Genomic DNA, 13,920 nt, shown 5'->3' with positions numbered 1-13,920 from the left:
TGGAGTTGTAAAGGGCTTCTGAAGCTGATTCTTTTAGGTGGGAGGATGTGATCCAGCCTTAACCCAGCACACTTTTTTCTATCCCTGTCTGATCATCTGATAGTACACCCTCCCATCAGATGTCAAGGAGATAAAGAACTACACATCTTTTAGAAGACATCTGAAGACAGCCCTGTATCGTGAAGTTTTTAATATTTGACATGTTTTATTATTTTGCTGGAAGCTGCCCAGAGTAGACGGGGAAACCCAGACAGATGGGTGGGGTATAAATAATTTAATTTATTTATTTATTATTACATAGTATCAAACAATAGCACCCACAAATGCACACATGAAGATGCCTTTTGCCCTTTTAATTCCACTGTGAATTTTTTGCCCGCACGAACGTATCTATATGGTAATCAGAGGTGGGTTTCCAGGGCTGTATTGGTGGTAGGTCACATATGCATATTCATGTGCACATATTCAAACACCCCCTGCCCCCACAAACTTACCAACACACACACACACACACACACACACACACACACACAGGAAGGCAGCAGGGAAGAGGGAAACAGTCAATAGACAGAGCTTCCATTATGTGCCTCCCCCCATATCAGTTAATTGGTGCTGGGTAGAGCTGATTGGCACATTTCTTCCTAGTGTCCGTCTGCTGGGTTGTGGGCAGGGTGTAGAGTGGCATCTCAGTGTTTCCACTGTGCATGTTCCCTGCTCCTCAGCTGACTGGGCTGGCAATCACACTCTCCTCTCCCTGTTGAACATCTGTTTGGTGAGCTGAGAGGAGCACAACTGCAATGGGGAGGAAGGTCCATGGGGAGTCATCCTCTTGCATCCTCCTCCCCATATAAATAAAACTCTGTGCTAAGGGAAGAATGGGATACAGGTGAATTGGGGGTGGGCAAACAGGCAGACTGGAGGGAAGGAAGGCCTGCAGAAGCTGCATGTAGCCCAGGAGCTGTAGGTTGTTCACATGTGCTGTTAAGTAATCAGTTAATCCAACCAGGAGGAGCAATAGCGCAATTACTCTCAACCCTGCATTGTGAAGAACGCCAAGAATGGGGAATATTGGCTTCCCTGGTTTGTTTGTTTGCTGTGACTCATATTTGGCAGCAGCACTTATTAATTCAAGTGAGAAGGAAGCCAAGTTGCAATAAATGGGGAAGACCTGCATTTTTCACGTGGTTTTCTATTATTCCACTCATTAGCGTTTATATTCTTTGTATGGTGTTTCCCCCTTATCTCGTGTTCCTAATAAACCTGCCTGTAGCCTTTATTCCTTCAACACTTTGATTGCCTGAAGGTCCCTGCTTTTTTAGCTGATGCTGTTCACTCCTTCTGCCTGCTTCTTATGCCTGAAATTCCCTTGTAAAACACCCACAGGGTGCCACCTCTCTCTATTTCTTCAAAACCTTTGCTAAAAAAGACTTTGCTCAAATCCCTTAGTCCTTCATCCCACAAAGAAATGAAGCCAAAGCAAACGTAAATGCCTATTCTTGTCCTTACACTTGTTTTCTCCCCTCTTTCTACTCAATTAAAATTTAGGGGATGTCACAGAAAATTCTCTCTCCTCGGCAAACACCTGTCCAGGGCAGGCTGCCTCCCCACATCTTGGACTTGAGAACTTGGAATGCACAATGCCTCTCTTTTCAGGATCTAATTTCAGTTTGTCCGCCCCTATGAAACTTCCTCCAAGTAACAGCCTAGCACCTCAGCCACCTCTCCTGATTGAGAGGGAACAGAGAGCTGTAAAAGCCATTTGGGTCATGAACCCACCCCCCCACCCCCGTATTTTGTAAAGCTATATTATTGGGTGTAACAAGAATAATTAGCGTGTGTCATTTAAGTGCCAGCTTTTGAGACAGGGATTCCGAATGAAAGGACTCGCTTTCCTAATATCCCCCCACAGTGGAAAGATCAAGGTCAGCTGTGAAACCTTAAATTACACTAGCCCTTAACCAAAAGCATTTATACTTACATCTACAAAGGCCGTCCTTAGCACGAGATCTTTGACCCATCCTCCTAAAGGTTTCAGTGATGGGTAGGCTGCATTGGCCCACAGGGATGGAACTTGGTTGTTAAGAAAGCTCTGGTACACTCTCTCCATTTCTTCCGACATCACTACGAATCCTGCAATAGCTTTGTTAAGCGTTTGTAGAGAGGTCTGAAAGTTAAACAATGATAGTGTGTTTTATTGTGCAATGGAAAACTAAGCCTCTTATCAGGCTCATAATGGCACTCTCTCTTTGCTTTTGCTGCAGTCAATCCTCCAGAACAGGCATCCCCAAACTTCGGCCCTCCAGATGTTTTGGAGTACAATTCCCATCTTCCCCAACCATTGGTCCTATTAGCTAGGGATCATGGGAGTTGTAGGCCAAAACATCTGGAGGGCCGCAGTTTGGGGATGCCTGCTCCAGAAGGAGGCAGCTTCAACCTTCCTTCCCTTCCACAGCAGCCGTAGCAGCAGCAGCAGGAGGAGGAGGAGGAGTTCTGCACTTCACCTCTGCACTTTGGAACATCGGGGGGGGCATGGATTTTTGTTAGGGGGACAGAACCTCAGTTAGTTAAGCATTTTTATTGATTTAGGGGGCGGGGAAACTGCCCTTACTGTAACAACTTCATGATGAGTACCAGCATCTTTTTTTCTAGAACAGGCATCCCCAAACTGCGGCCCTCCAGATGTTTTGGCCTACAACTCCCATGATCCCTAGTTAACAGGACCAGTGGTCAGGGATGATAGGAATTGTAGTCCAAAACATCTGGAGGGCCGAAGTTTGGGGATGCCTGTTCTAGAAGAAAAGCACTGCTAGAAGAAAACTGTTGGCTTTTTTTGAAAATGCAAAACCCACAGGCCTAACACTGATTAATTTTATACTAAAGGCACGGGAACTAGTTACATATTTTTAGCTTCTTGTCCCAAAATGCTTCAGCCAAATGGAGGCAGTAAAACTTTGACTGGCATTGGGGATTATCTGTAATCAAACACTACACAATCAAATATGCAGAGAAACAAGGGTGAAAATCCCCGTCAGTAAAATTATATGCCTGTAAAAACAGTGATATGTTCTTGGAGCTGTTATCCTGTTTTGTCCACTCTGTTCCACCAAGGTTATTGAGTATTTTTTTAGCAGTAATGAAGATTGATAACAATTTTAAAAACTGCTATATGCTACTGTGCCACAAAGTTTACTGCCAACTCTTATGGGTGGCTGAGAAAATAATAAAATCAATCTTGCATTCTGTGAAAGCAGCACTTCCAAATGCAGCCACTGTAGCAATGTGTAGCAGCCAGGGACTCCTCAGTCCTTAGAGCCAAAGATATATGATCCCATTCTGTGGCCAAATCGCTATGCTGGGGAAAAGCCAGGTGGAAAGTACTTAAATTATCTAAGCTGTAGAAGAAAAGAGAAACGTTTGAAAGGGAAGAATCAAATTATATAGGGAATGAGTGGCTAAGGAAGGACAGGTGTACAAGAAGCTTTGGGCATTTCATGTCATGTGATGTAGCATTTGAAAACTATGAGGGGTTTTCCTTCTCTAATTTCCTTCGCCATTTGCAAGTTTGAAATCCTACGCATATGATCTTGGATGCAGATGCAATGGAAGTAAATGGGATTTACCCTCCGAGAAAGCATGAATAGGATTGCATTGTAGGGCCTGGCATCAAGCAAGAACACTGGCATTGTGGAACAAGCTGTACGAGGCAGAAGTAGGAGGGTGTTGCTTTAGCTTCAAGCATGCACCTTTCTCTTGCTTTCTTGTTGTTATTATTAGAACGTCACGGGTGTATGCTTTACAAGAGTAATAAGCAAAAGGCAACTCCCTGTTTTGAGAAATGTACCATCTGAATTCCATGAATGGGAAAGAAAACAAGAGCAGAGGAGAAAAGAGAGGCAAGAGTAACAAGGCACCAGTACATAGACATTTGCTTTTGCCAAAAACAAACACACAGATGTGACCACGATACATTTCTTTAAATATCCTCCGTAAAATTACCACATGATAAATTACAGCTTCATCAGTTTCCCTGTGGATTCATAGTCTGGAGAAGTTGGTTATCTGATCCAACCACACTGCCAGCCCACCAACCAACCTATTCCTTATGTCTTCCAGGACGAAAAGCAGACAGCAAAGGTCCGTATAGTTAAAGCTATGGTTTTCCCAGTAGTGATGTATGGAAATGAGAGCTGGACCATAAAGAAGGCTGATCGCCAAAGAATTGATGCTTTTGAATTATGGTGCTGGAGAAGAATTTTGAGAGTCCCATGGACTGCAAGAAGATCAAACCTATCCATTCTGAAGGAAATCAGCTCTGAGCGCTCACTGGAAGGACAGACCCTGAAGCTGAGGCTCCAATACTTTGGCCATCTCACGAGAAGAGAAGACTCCCTGGAAAAGACCCTGATGTTGAGAAAGATTGAGGGCATAAGGAGAAGGGGATGACAGAGGATGAGATGGTTGGACAGTGTTCTTGAAGCTACCAACATGAGTTTGACCAAACTGCGGGAGGCAGTGGAAGACAGGAGTGTCTGGCGTGCTCTGGTCCATGGGGTCATGAAGAGTCGGACACGACTAAACAACAACATTTACATCCCAATAGCGCAAGTGTGGGGAAACTTTGGGCCTCCAAATGTTTCTGGCCAACAGCTCCCATGAGCACCAGCCAACATGGCCAAAGGTCAGGGATGATGGAAGTTCAGCAACATTGGAAGGGCTTACAACAGAGCAATCCAAATCCTAGCAGGGGAGCAGGGAATCCATGGTGGTATCTGAAGCCTTGTTGTTTACACCAGCAAGCGGGCAGAAATGGGGGCACTTCTCCCTCATTTTTCACAGCACCAGCTCCAAGGTGTACAAACTGCAGAGTCACTGCCACTGTACCCTGAAACTCCCCGTTTTGAAATTTTGTACTGCCTGGTGCTCTCAGGAAACCACCAGCAGGACTGGGAGTCTACTGCCTGCCTTGGTGAAGCTGAGGTTGTGACAGACCCAACAGCTCTCCTCTCCACTGATGGGAGACTGGTGTAGAGGTAAATATCCTATCCCCCATCCCAGTGAACAGTGCTGGAGGTTAACATGGCACTGTAAGTACCGGTAGACACAAGATATCACATCCAGATTCAAGGGAGGAGAGGAAGAATGGGCCTTATGAATTCCTGCCATATAAGAATGCATGCTCCCTGCAGTAATAAAATATTGAAGCATTTTATTAGATGCCTTGTCTTCAAAACTCTTTTTAAAAAAACCCACTGTTATTCCCCCAAATATTTAAAGGACAAGTACATAATAATTCTCTTTTTATAAGATAATTTGTAATCTCCTTAGAGGTTTCCTTTCAATCTAGTAGCCTACAAATTTAACAGCTCATAAATTTAACAAACAAACAAATTCTAAACGATGCTTTGTTGACATCTTATGGCAGTGACACAACAGATAACTGGTTGGCCTTACAGTTAACTGTATTGTCCCAGCAGAATCTCAAGAGCCTTTTCATTATATTCAGCTCTGGTTTATTATATTATGCTAAGATCAGAAGCTTCTCAAGAATAGCTTTTGTGGCATATTGATTCTTAGGACATAATAAGGCTGCCCTTCCACAGCACTGGCTTCTAAATACAAGCACAGCAAATCAGTAACATCAATATTGATGCCAGCCAAGGGGAAAAAATATTGTTATACCCTTAACAGAATGAGAAGACGGTTGAAACGATCCACTTCTTGCCCAAGGACTGTAGTCAGAGAGTCCAACCGCCCTTTGTCATCCTTGACAAAAAGGGTTTCAGCAGCCACGTCCATGTCAAGTTTTTCTGCAACACAAATGCTGAGTTAATCTCTGAACAAAGCTTGTCTATGTCATTACCATCCATTTAGAACATACAGCCATCGTCAGCAACTATTTTTTTTGTTTAAAAAAATAAGGGCCTTATTTTCAACTTAGCAAGAACTTGGGGGCCAGCAAGCAACATGAGAAATTCTCTCTGACCCACTTTCCTACATGGTTTTTTAAAAGGCACAAGCCCAACAGGCCCATTGGTCTCTTACACTCTTGACAGCAACAGAAACATTTGGCAGAGCCATTTCTGCACCTGTTGTTAGGATTAAGAATGTACCTTCTCTCATCCTGCTCATAGGAGTGTGTGTGAGAGAGAGATGAGATGAAATACAACAGAGGGTAAGTCTGCATGGATGGCAACCAGCCTTTCTAGTCCCACTGGGCAATGGCTGCGTTCTCTCTGGCCACCCCTCTGCTCAATCTCTCTGTCTCCCCTTTAACTCCATGTTGCGTGGACCAGAATGGCCAACCTCACAAGGGAAGTTGATTTCACTGTTCACAGCAGTGATTCAAATGAAGCCGTTTGTTTAATAAAAAAGCTGGTTAGAGCATGGTTGCAAGTTCAATCCCTGTATGGGACAGCTGCATATTCCTGCACTGCAGGGGACTGGATGATCCTCAGGGTCCCTTCCAACTCTATTAGTCTATGATTTCTATGATAAAGGGAAATGATGTGTGTATGCGTTGAAGACTTAGACACCACTAACAAAATTATCTAACTAATCTTGCCGTATGTTTGATAAACTGGCAAGCGCAAGATACTTGACATTTACAGATTATACATGAGGGAAAGCAACCTTGAGTTCCAAAATGGCCAACAGCTTTCCAGGGAATGGGATTTATGAATCCTATGCCTTTGGCGAAGGGAGGTGGTGCTGGTAGGAAGGTTAGCAAACCAAACAGTTCTCAGGAGGCGGAAACATAGTTTTTGCTTCCAACAAATAAAAGAGGAGCTCCCATGGCTACGTGGAACTGCCTCTAGAATAGTTGCTATGTAAGTAGGGAAAAGCATGCCTGGTATGAGAAGCATGTGTGCCCTTCTGATACCTTGAGAGGAGCAACTGAAGACCACAAACAACTTCTGCTGCTGGCATATGTGACATTTTCTAACATGGGTTCCTCAAGCAAGGTTATTTGCTCCAGGCTAATAGAATCTGGGGCTATCCCTGTAAAGAGGCCTGAGCTAGTTGCTCCAGACTCAGACCACATGGCTCTTACAAGCCATTCTTGCATTCCTATACCAATAATTTAGGAACTTTCAACACTATGTCAACTTTTATTGCCTGTGCAATTTTTTTCTGAATGCTGTATGGAAAAATCACATGAATTTGACATTTTAACTTCCAAAATGTGTGGTCCTTTTCTATGCTGCGGAAGAGGGGAACTCTGGAAGAAACTTAGAAGGGTATCTTTTAAAGGTCTAATGGCCTATATTTCCATGCTTTACTTTGCTGCATATTTTCTGATTTTAAATCTCTGCTGGGGTTTTCTCACCAAAGTGTACTTGGCATCCAGAGAATTCTTCTTTTATATCTATTTTATTTATTTCCTTCATACCAACAGAGAATACATCTCAGTGAACTACATCTAAGAAAACATACAGAGGATTGTACTCCAGGTTTGTGGAAAATAGCATTCTTCATTTCTGGTCTGCACTAGCTCAAGACAGTTATAGCTGTCAGAATGGTTGACAGATTACTTAGTAGGGCTGGCAACCAATTAAACATTTTCCTTCCTTAATTAACTCTTTTGCTTTGAGTAATTGCTTGATTAATTAAGTAGATATTGTGTGGGTATTTATTTAAAACAACAGCTTGTCTCAACTAAACAAGAGAGATATAGCATTCTTCACCACATGACCTGCCTCAGAAAAGATGAATTGTTCACAAGAACGCTACCTGCACTTCATGCTGCTTCTCAGGGGAAGCACCAATTAAGATAAGAGTTTTGAATCTGTGAATAATAAAATAATTATGTTAAAGCTGTCTGTTGTTGTTGTTGTTGTTGTTGAAAAGCTATTTTCATAGTCAGTGCTGGGCAACATAGCCAACCAAGCCAAGCCATTTCAAGATAAGTTTGTTGTTGTTTTGGCAGAGTGCAGAATCTTGCTTGTGTATTTATCAGATATTTATCAATTATTAGAGGGCAGCCAGGACATTGGAAGTGATTTCCTACAAATATTTTCTGAAAAGCAGAACAGAAGGTCAAGAGGCAGCAGCGGAGCAAGCCGATCGGGCGCCTGGGACGGCGCATGTGCCCTGCACCCAGGGGTGGGGTGAGGCAGGGCAGGATGCTCTGTGGGGCCACCAAGGAGCCTGCCTGCCTCCTCCCACTCTGCCGCCCTACAGCTGAGGGGGAGGCGGTGGGTGGACCGTTTGGGGCAGTGTGGAGCCTGCGGGCGCCCAAGCCACCGCATCCCCCACTACAATCCATCTCAGGTCGGGGCATGACATGTATTAATGTATGTGGAACTAAGTAAGAGAGTTAGGGCAGCAGTCAGGGAGAGCAACTTAGTGACACAGAGAGAAGGAACAGGTTTTCAGCTATGAGAATTAACACCACTTGTAGCATGATCTATCTCTTAAAGATCAATGCCATAATTCCAGTGATCGGCTGTTTCCTAAATCGGGGAATTAAGCGGGGAAAACTACATCAGCAGTCATATTAGAAAAGAAAGTTAGTGCCTTCCATACCAGGAATTTTAGACAGGATTGAGGTAGCGAGCTCCTCAACAATCTCATCGTTGCTTTTCCCTGTTCCTTGGGCACTTGATCGTGGCTGTACATCAAGTATTGTAGTGATTAGGGTATTTGTCTCTTTGCGCTGTAATAAAGAAGCGATACATTCTAATTTGCACCTCAATTTTTAGAGTGGTCCATGTTCAAAATAAATTATTTGATTTTAATAAGAAACATTTATGTTTATATATCTGTCTACCCATTTAATTCCTTCTTCATGCTCAAAAGAACAAACATGGCCACAGATGGTTGCATATGAAACTCATCATAAAGTAGAAGTTTTAGATTTTGTTCCCTTCAAAGTTTGCCACTTGTAAAAGTGCATCTATCATACATTCTTGAATCTTGACACCCATTTCCATTATTGATTCAATATAAGAATTTAAATCCCTCAATATCTATAAAGTTAACAATAACTTTTAGTACTTTCATTTGAAAAAGCAGGCAATTGCTCCTACTTATTTGTAACTTAGTCCACTAAACTTTGTAGAATGTGTAATCAAATGTAGCTATAATGATAACAGAGTAAAGATTTAATGATTTGGGATAATTATCTTGCTAGCAGAAGATATAAAACCCTTTCTCTAGACTGTGATTTTTATGGATAACATTATATATACACTATTTTCCCATGTATAAGACACCACCATGTATAAGATGACCCCTATTTTTTGAACCCAAAATTAAGAAATCAATATTTTAAACATCAAACAGAACAACTTTGATATTTTATTAAATATTCAAAGCACCAGAACTGGCATGAAAATGCTTCTGGCAGCTTCTTCATGGCAGCTGTGGGAACATAAGTAGTGTTTTTAAAAAATATATATACCCCTGTTCATTCACCATTTGTGTATAAGAAGACCCCGAATTTTGGACTCATTTTTATAGTAAAAAACATTGTCTTATGCACTGAAAAATACAGTAGTTTGTTTAAAACAAGCCAACTTGTTAGACAGCATCAAGTCACAGTTCCCCAGGTCAGATGTTAATAGACGCACAGATCTCTTCACCAACTATGATTTGCAATCAGAAGAAGGATGTGTGTGAAGGAAGTTCACGCAGCCATGATGAACACAGAGTTCAGGAATCATGGTTTATGAAGCAGTGCACAAATGTCCAAATGTGCCCCATCAGGCACAGAAATGCAGTTTGGATGTCAACTGGGGGTTTCTGTGCAATTTTAACTGAATATTAATAAACCCCCACTTGGCTTAAAGAAATCTAATCTCCACTGAGAATGCTAACTAAACACACACTTTAAGATGACCTTCAGCAAATAATTTTTTGAAAATTGCTTCAGAATTGTTTAAGGAAACTGCATATAGCATAAATGTATTAAATCTGAATGAACAGGTTGTCGGCGTAAGCTGTTCCTCCTCTAATTAGAGTTTTAAAGTCCATCAGATCATAAATTGTTACGGATACTATTGATGTTAATGAAAGGGAGCTTTAGAATAAATCATAACATGATTTTAAAACAAAACAAAAGCTACTTGTGGGGAAGAAGTAGCCATGTGTGGACTGCTTAGCAATCACTGCTTGTTATTTCTCTTCAACCAACTGCAACCATTAAACCAAACTCTCCTTTAATGTTAAGGAGTATAACTCATTTATCTTAATTACCTTAGAGCACATATCTTAAATATATTCACAAACCTGGAAAGCTAAATTGGCATTTTCATGCATTCCAAATATTTCTGGGTCATCAATCAAAGGAAGGTTTTCAATGTAGTCTTTAAAATCTTGCAGACTGTCAGCCACTGGGGCAAAATATATGCCTATTGTATCAAAAGGCAAACACAGCAGAAAAAGGTTACTCACTCACATACAAAACTAATTTAAAATCATAGTACACACATGTGCTTTGTATTTTTATGAACATGGGGGGGGGGGGTACAAGACAGCCAAAAATTTGGATCAAAGTAGTGACAGAATTTAAGGTTTGAGGTGTTTAATTAAGCTTGTGTTAAAAAAAAATGTATGTGCCAGGGGAAGCATAGTGTGTAGTCTAAGCACCAGTATTTAGCATGGGTAAACACTAACTAAATGAGGTAGTTTTCTGAAGCTGTGTATTAGGACAGTAATCCTAGCCAATCAACAAGTGTTAATTGAAAAGACTAATTTTCTTGTTAGGTGAACTGGCCTAGGGGATAGACCATTTAAAGTTCAAAGTATCAAAAGGGCTGAGTGTTGAATAGATGTGAAAAGCTAATCCCCTTGAGGTAATGAGCTTCAGCACATCAAAGGAGGCACCACCACCACCCCCCCCCCCCGGGTTATAAAAGAGACCTGAATTTAGGCTACCGGAGAAGCTATGGGGTTAGGGCTGGAGTGATGCAATCGGGGAGCATAAAAGGTGGGTTGTGACCTGCTGTGCAATATAGGCTGCAGAGAAAGGATAGTGCTGGGCTTATTGTTGCTGCTGCTATGAAATAAGCTGGTGTTTTGGGCTGCTGCTGCTGCTGTGAACTTCCTCCATTGCAGGAATTCCTCTCCCCCCTCCCTGCAGGACTCAGCAGTCCTGCATCTGCTCCACAGGCTCGCCTAGGTTTGTGGAACAAATCTGAGGGATCTCCAAGGGGCTGCATGGGGGAAGAGAGGAAGGGCAAGTTCCATTGGCTTGAATGAAGGCCAGTTGTGTAAGCGGGTAGCAACAGCTGGATACCATCCAATACTAATAAACAAAACACCACCATGAAGGTAGTTTTCAAACACATTTTGAAGACACCACCTTCTAGGAGGATGGAGCTGTGGATCTGCTCAGTGTGAGCAATGCAAACAGGGCACACAAATGATAAATATCCAGGTGCTGTGGTACCTATATTTAACCATCTACAAGGATGTAATGCATCCGCTGTGATTCAAAGACTCACGAGGACTTCAGACCTTCCAATAGTTCTTGAAGCTTTCCCCTTCTGTTAAACTTTAAACTCAGACGATCTAATAAAGACTTTAAGGAGTTCTTGTAAAGCTTATAAAATATGCAGTAATCTCTTTAGAATCTATAAAGCCTGCAGGCCTCCTAAATCCCTGAACTGGGGCATTTCTGTTAATAACTTTAACATGCTGCTCTAATCGGAAAAGTTAACTGTATAAAAATAGCACAGTGAAGTGAAATGTTTATGTTGTGATTCCCAGAACAGATATGTGCAATTTACATATTACAGTGAAATAAAACTGGCCTTTCCTAAGTGGTTTCCTATAACTGTTAAATTGAATGTATGGATTGTGTGTGTGTGTGTGTGTGTGTGTGTGTGTGTGTGTGTGTAAGATTCAGTAATTGCATCCCCTTAACAAGGCGATCATGTCTAAGCAGGGCAAGGTGTTGTTGTCTTTTCCAGGGTCTTACATGACATCCCAGCCAGGGGCAGATCTAATATAAAACTAATGAAACTCAAGCTTCAGGGCCCCTAATCCTGGAAGGGCCCCAAGAAGTGAATTTAGTCCTTATTGCTTAAACATTGGGGGTCTAATAGACCCAATTTGAGTTGCAAGACTCAAATCGATTATTATTATTAGTAGTATGTATTTCAACAATCCCAAAGTTTGATAGTCAGTAGCACAGATGTTGTAAAGATTTGGCGATCAGTTGTGGAACATCCCAACTGAAGAAAACAACATGGGGGGGGGGGTACAAGACAGCCAACAAGACATTGTTGCTGGTTGCAAAGGGGCCTCCATAACAGTTCAAGCTTCAGGGCTCCAAAAATATAGGTCCAACTCTGGTCCCAGCCATTACTGCTTTGCATTTAGCTGGAACGGTAGAGGATAGGTTCGTATTCCTAAGCACTCTATCCACTCAGCAGGAAGAGTGCTGTTAGTTGTATATGATGGTTTTCTTCAGTCATCTGATTCTGAGAAACAGGTGTTGCTTACTGCTAGATCAGGAGTGGAGAACATAGCTGCCAAGTTTCCCCTTTTCTCACGAGGAAGCCTATTCAGCATAAGGAAATTTCCCTTTAAAAAAGGGAGAACTTGGCAGCTATGGTGAAGAACCTCAAGCCAGGTGGGTAAATACAGCCCCCCAGATTTCTCTATGTGGCCCTCGGGACTCTCCCAGTCAACACTGCCTCCTGTATCCCTCTTGAGTGCTTTTGCCTGGCTGGAATGTGTTCTTGAACCACTAGTGTGATTAAGTGGGTTCAAATCCCCACGCAGCCGTGAAGCTCGCTGAATGGCCATGAGTCAGTCACTCATTCTCCGCCTAACCTATCTGACAGGGTTGTTGTGAGGCATCTAAGATTGGGTAGCTGCCATGAGTCGCACGTGTGTGACATCATACATGCATGCAACGTTGCATCAGTGGAAAGAGGCTGAGTGGGGAGCCCAGTGCAGTAAGGCTTCTTTTCTCTTACGCTCAGAAGGAGCCAGCCATTGAATCTGTATCTTATACATGTGTTTGTGGAATGATCACTTGGGGAATCTTCACTGGAAACAACAGTGCGTCAGTCATTACTGCAAGGGACGTAATACCTTTGTGAATGCCAATATTGCTCTGCCCATTTGGCAAAACCAATAAATACCAATCTAAATATACGTATTCATACAAACTGTTCTGGCAGGCAGGAGGGGAAAAAAACTGAGGAGATTGAGCCTGCCTCCCACAATTATTGGCTTCTGTCTGTCACATGATGAGGGAATTACGGTACCCAATCCAGTGGCTTCATTGTCCACTGCAGTAAATTGGCAGACAGTAAAGAGAATGGCTATATGGCTTGAAGCACCAAAACAGTGAGTTCAGGAAAGACAAGTCTCTATCCGATGAGCCTGTACACAAGTGGTTGTATCATAGGACTTAGCTGTAGCTGTGTTCTATTGGGTTAGGGTTAGGGTTAGGGCAGGGCTATGGGTTAGGGTTGTGGTGGAAGATGGAAGCTGCTCAGAGTGGCTGGTGAAATCCAGCCAGATGGGCGGGATATAAATTAAAATTTATTATTATTATTATTAAGCATATAAGCATATCTAGCAGTCAGCAGGTTTTCTATATATAGCTGCACAGTTCTGTGCTGAAAGCGACTAAGGACTCACAACTAAAAATGTATAATAAATGTCTACACCTAAGGTGCCAAAGGACTCTTTGTTGTTTTAACAGAATCTTCTACTAATGTGTGAGACCTCCACAACCTGAAAATATATTTACCTGATTCTGAATATTTATACTCTTCTTCTAACGTTTCAGGAGCAAAAAACCTCCTTAGGACTGTGCGAAGACATCTCTGATCCCAGGCATCTGTAACTCGTCCTCCATATGTAATTTCGCCTGCAAAACATCAGTTTTACAGATTATGATGACATCTTTCACTTTTTGTACTTAATTCATTTTCTCTGGGTATATATTTTCATATT

At 42.2% G+C, this 13,920-nt stretch overlaps 1 protein-coding gene across 1 annotated transcript in view; it reads right to left on the bottom strand.

Moving 5' to 3' along the window:
• Positions 1 to 13,920, bottom strand: part of DNAH6 (dynein axonemal heavy chain 6) — a 116,200-nt gene that overhangs the window by 4,057 nt on the left and 98,223 nt on the right. The window contains exons 69-73 of the mRNA XM_035141059.3: positions 13,715 to 13,834; positions 10,231 to 10,352; positions 8,527 to 8,656; positions 5,680 to 5,807; positions 1,979 to 2,164 (exon numbers count right to left, since the gene is read on the bottom strand). Of these exons, the coding sequence (XP_034996950.3) occupies positions 1,979 to 2,164; positions 5,680 to 5,807; positions 8,527 to 8,656; positions 10,231 to 10,352; positions 13,715 to 13,834 (686 nt within the window). The remainder of the gene's footprint in view (positions 1 to 1,978; positions 2,165 to 5,679; positions 5,808 to 8,526; positions 8,657 to 10,230; positions 10,353 to 13,714; positions 13,835 to 13,920) is intronic.

This window comes from Zootoca vivipara, chromosome 15 (assembly GCF_965207765.1).
Source record: "Zootoca vivipara chromosome 15, rZooViv2.hap1.1, whole genome shotgun sequence".
In the NCBI taxonomy this organism is placed as follows: domain Eukaryota; kingdom Metazoa; phylum Chordata; class Lepidosauria; order Squamata; family Lacertidae; genus Zootoca; species Zootoca vivipara.
The sequence above is the reverse complement of the archived record's forward strand: the minus strand, read 5'-3'. Positions and strand labels throughout refer to the sequence as shown.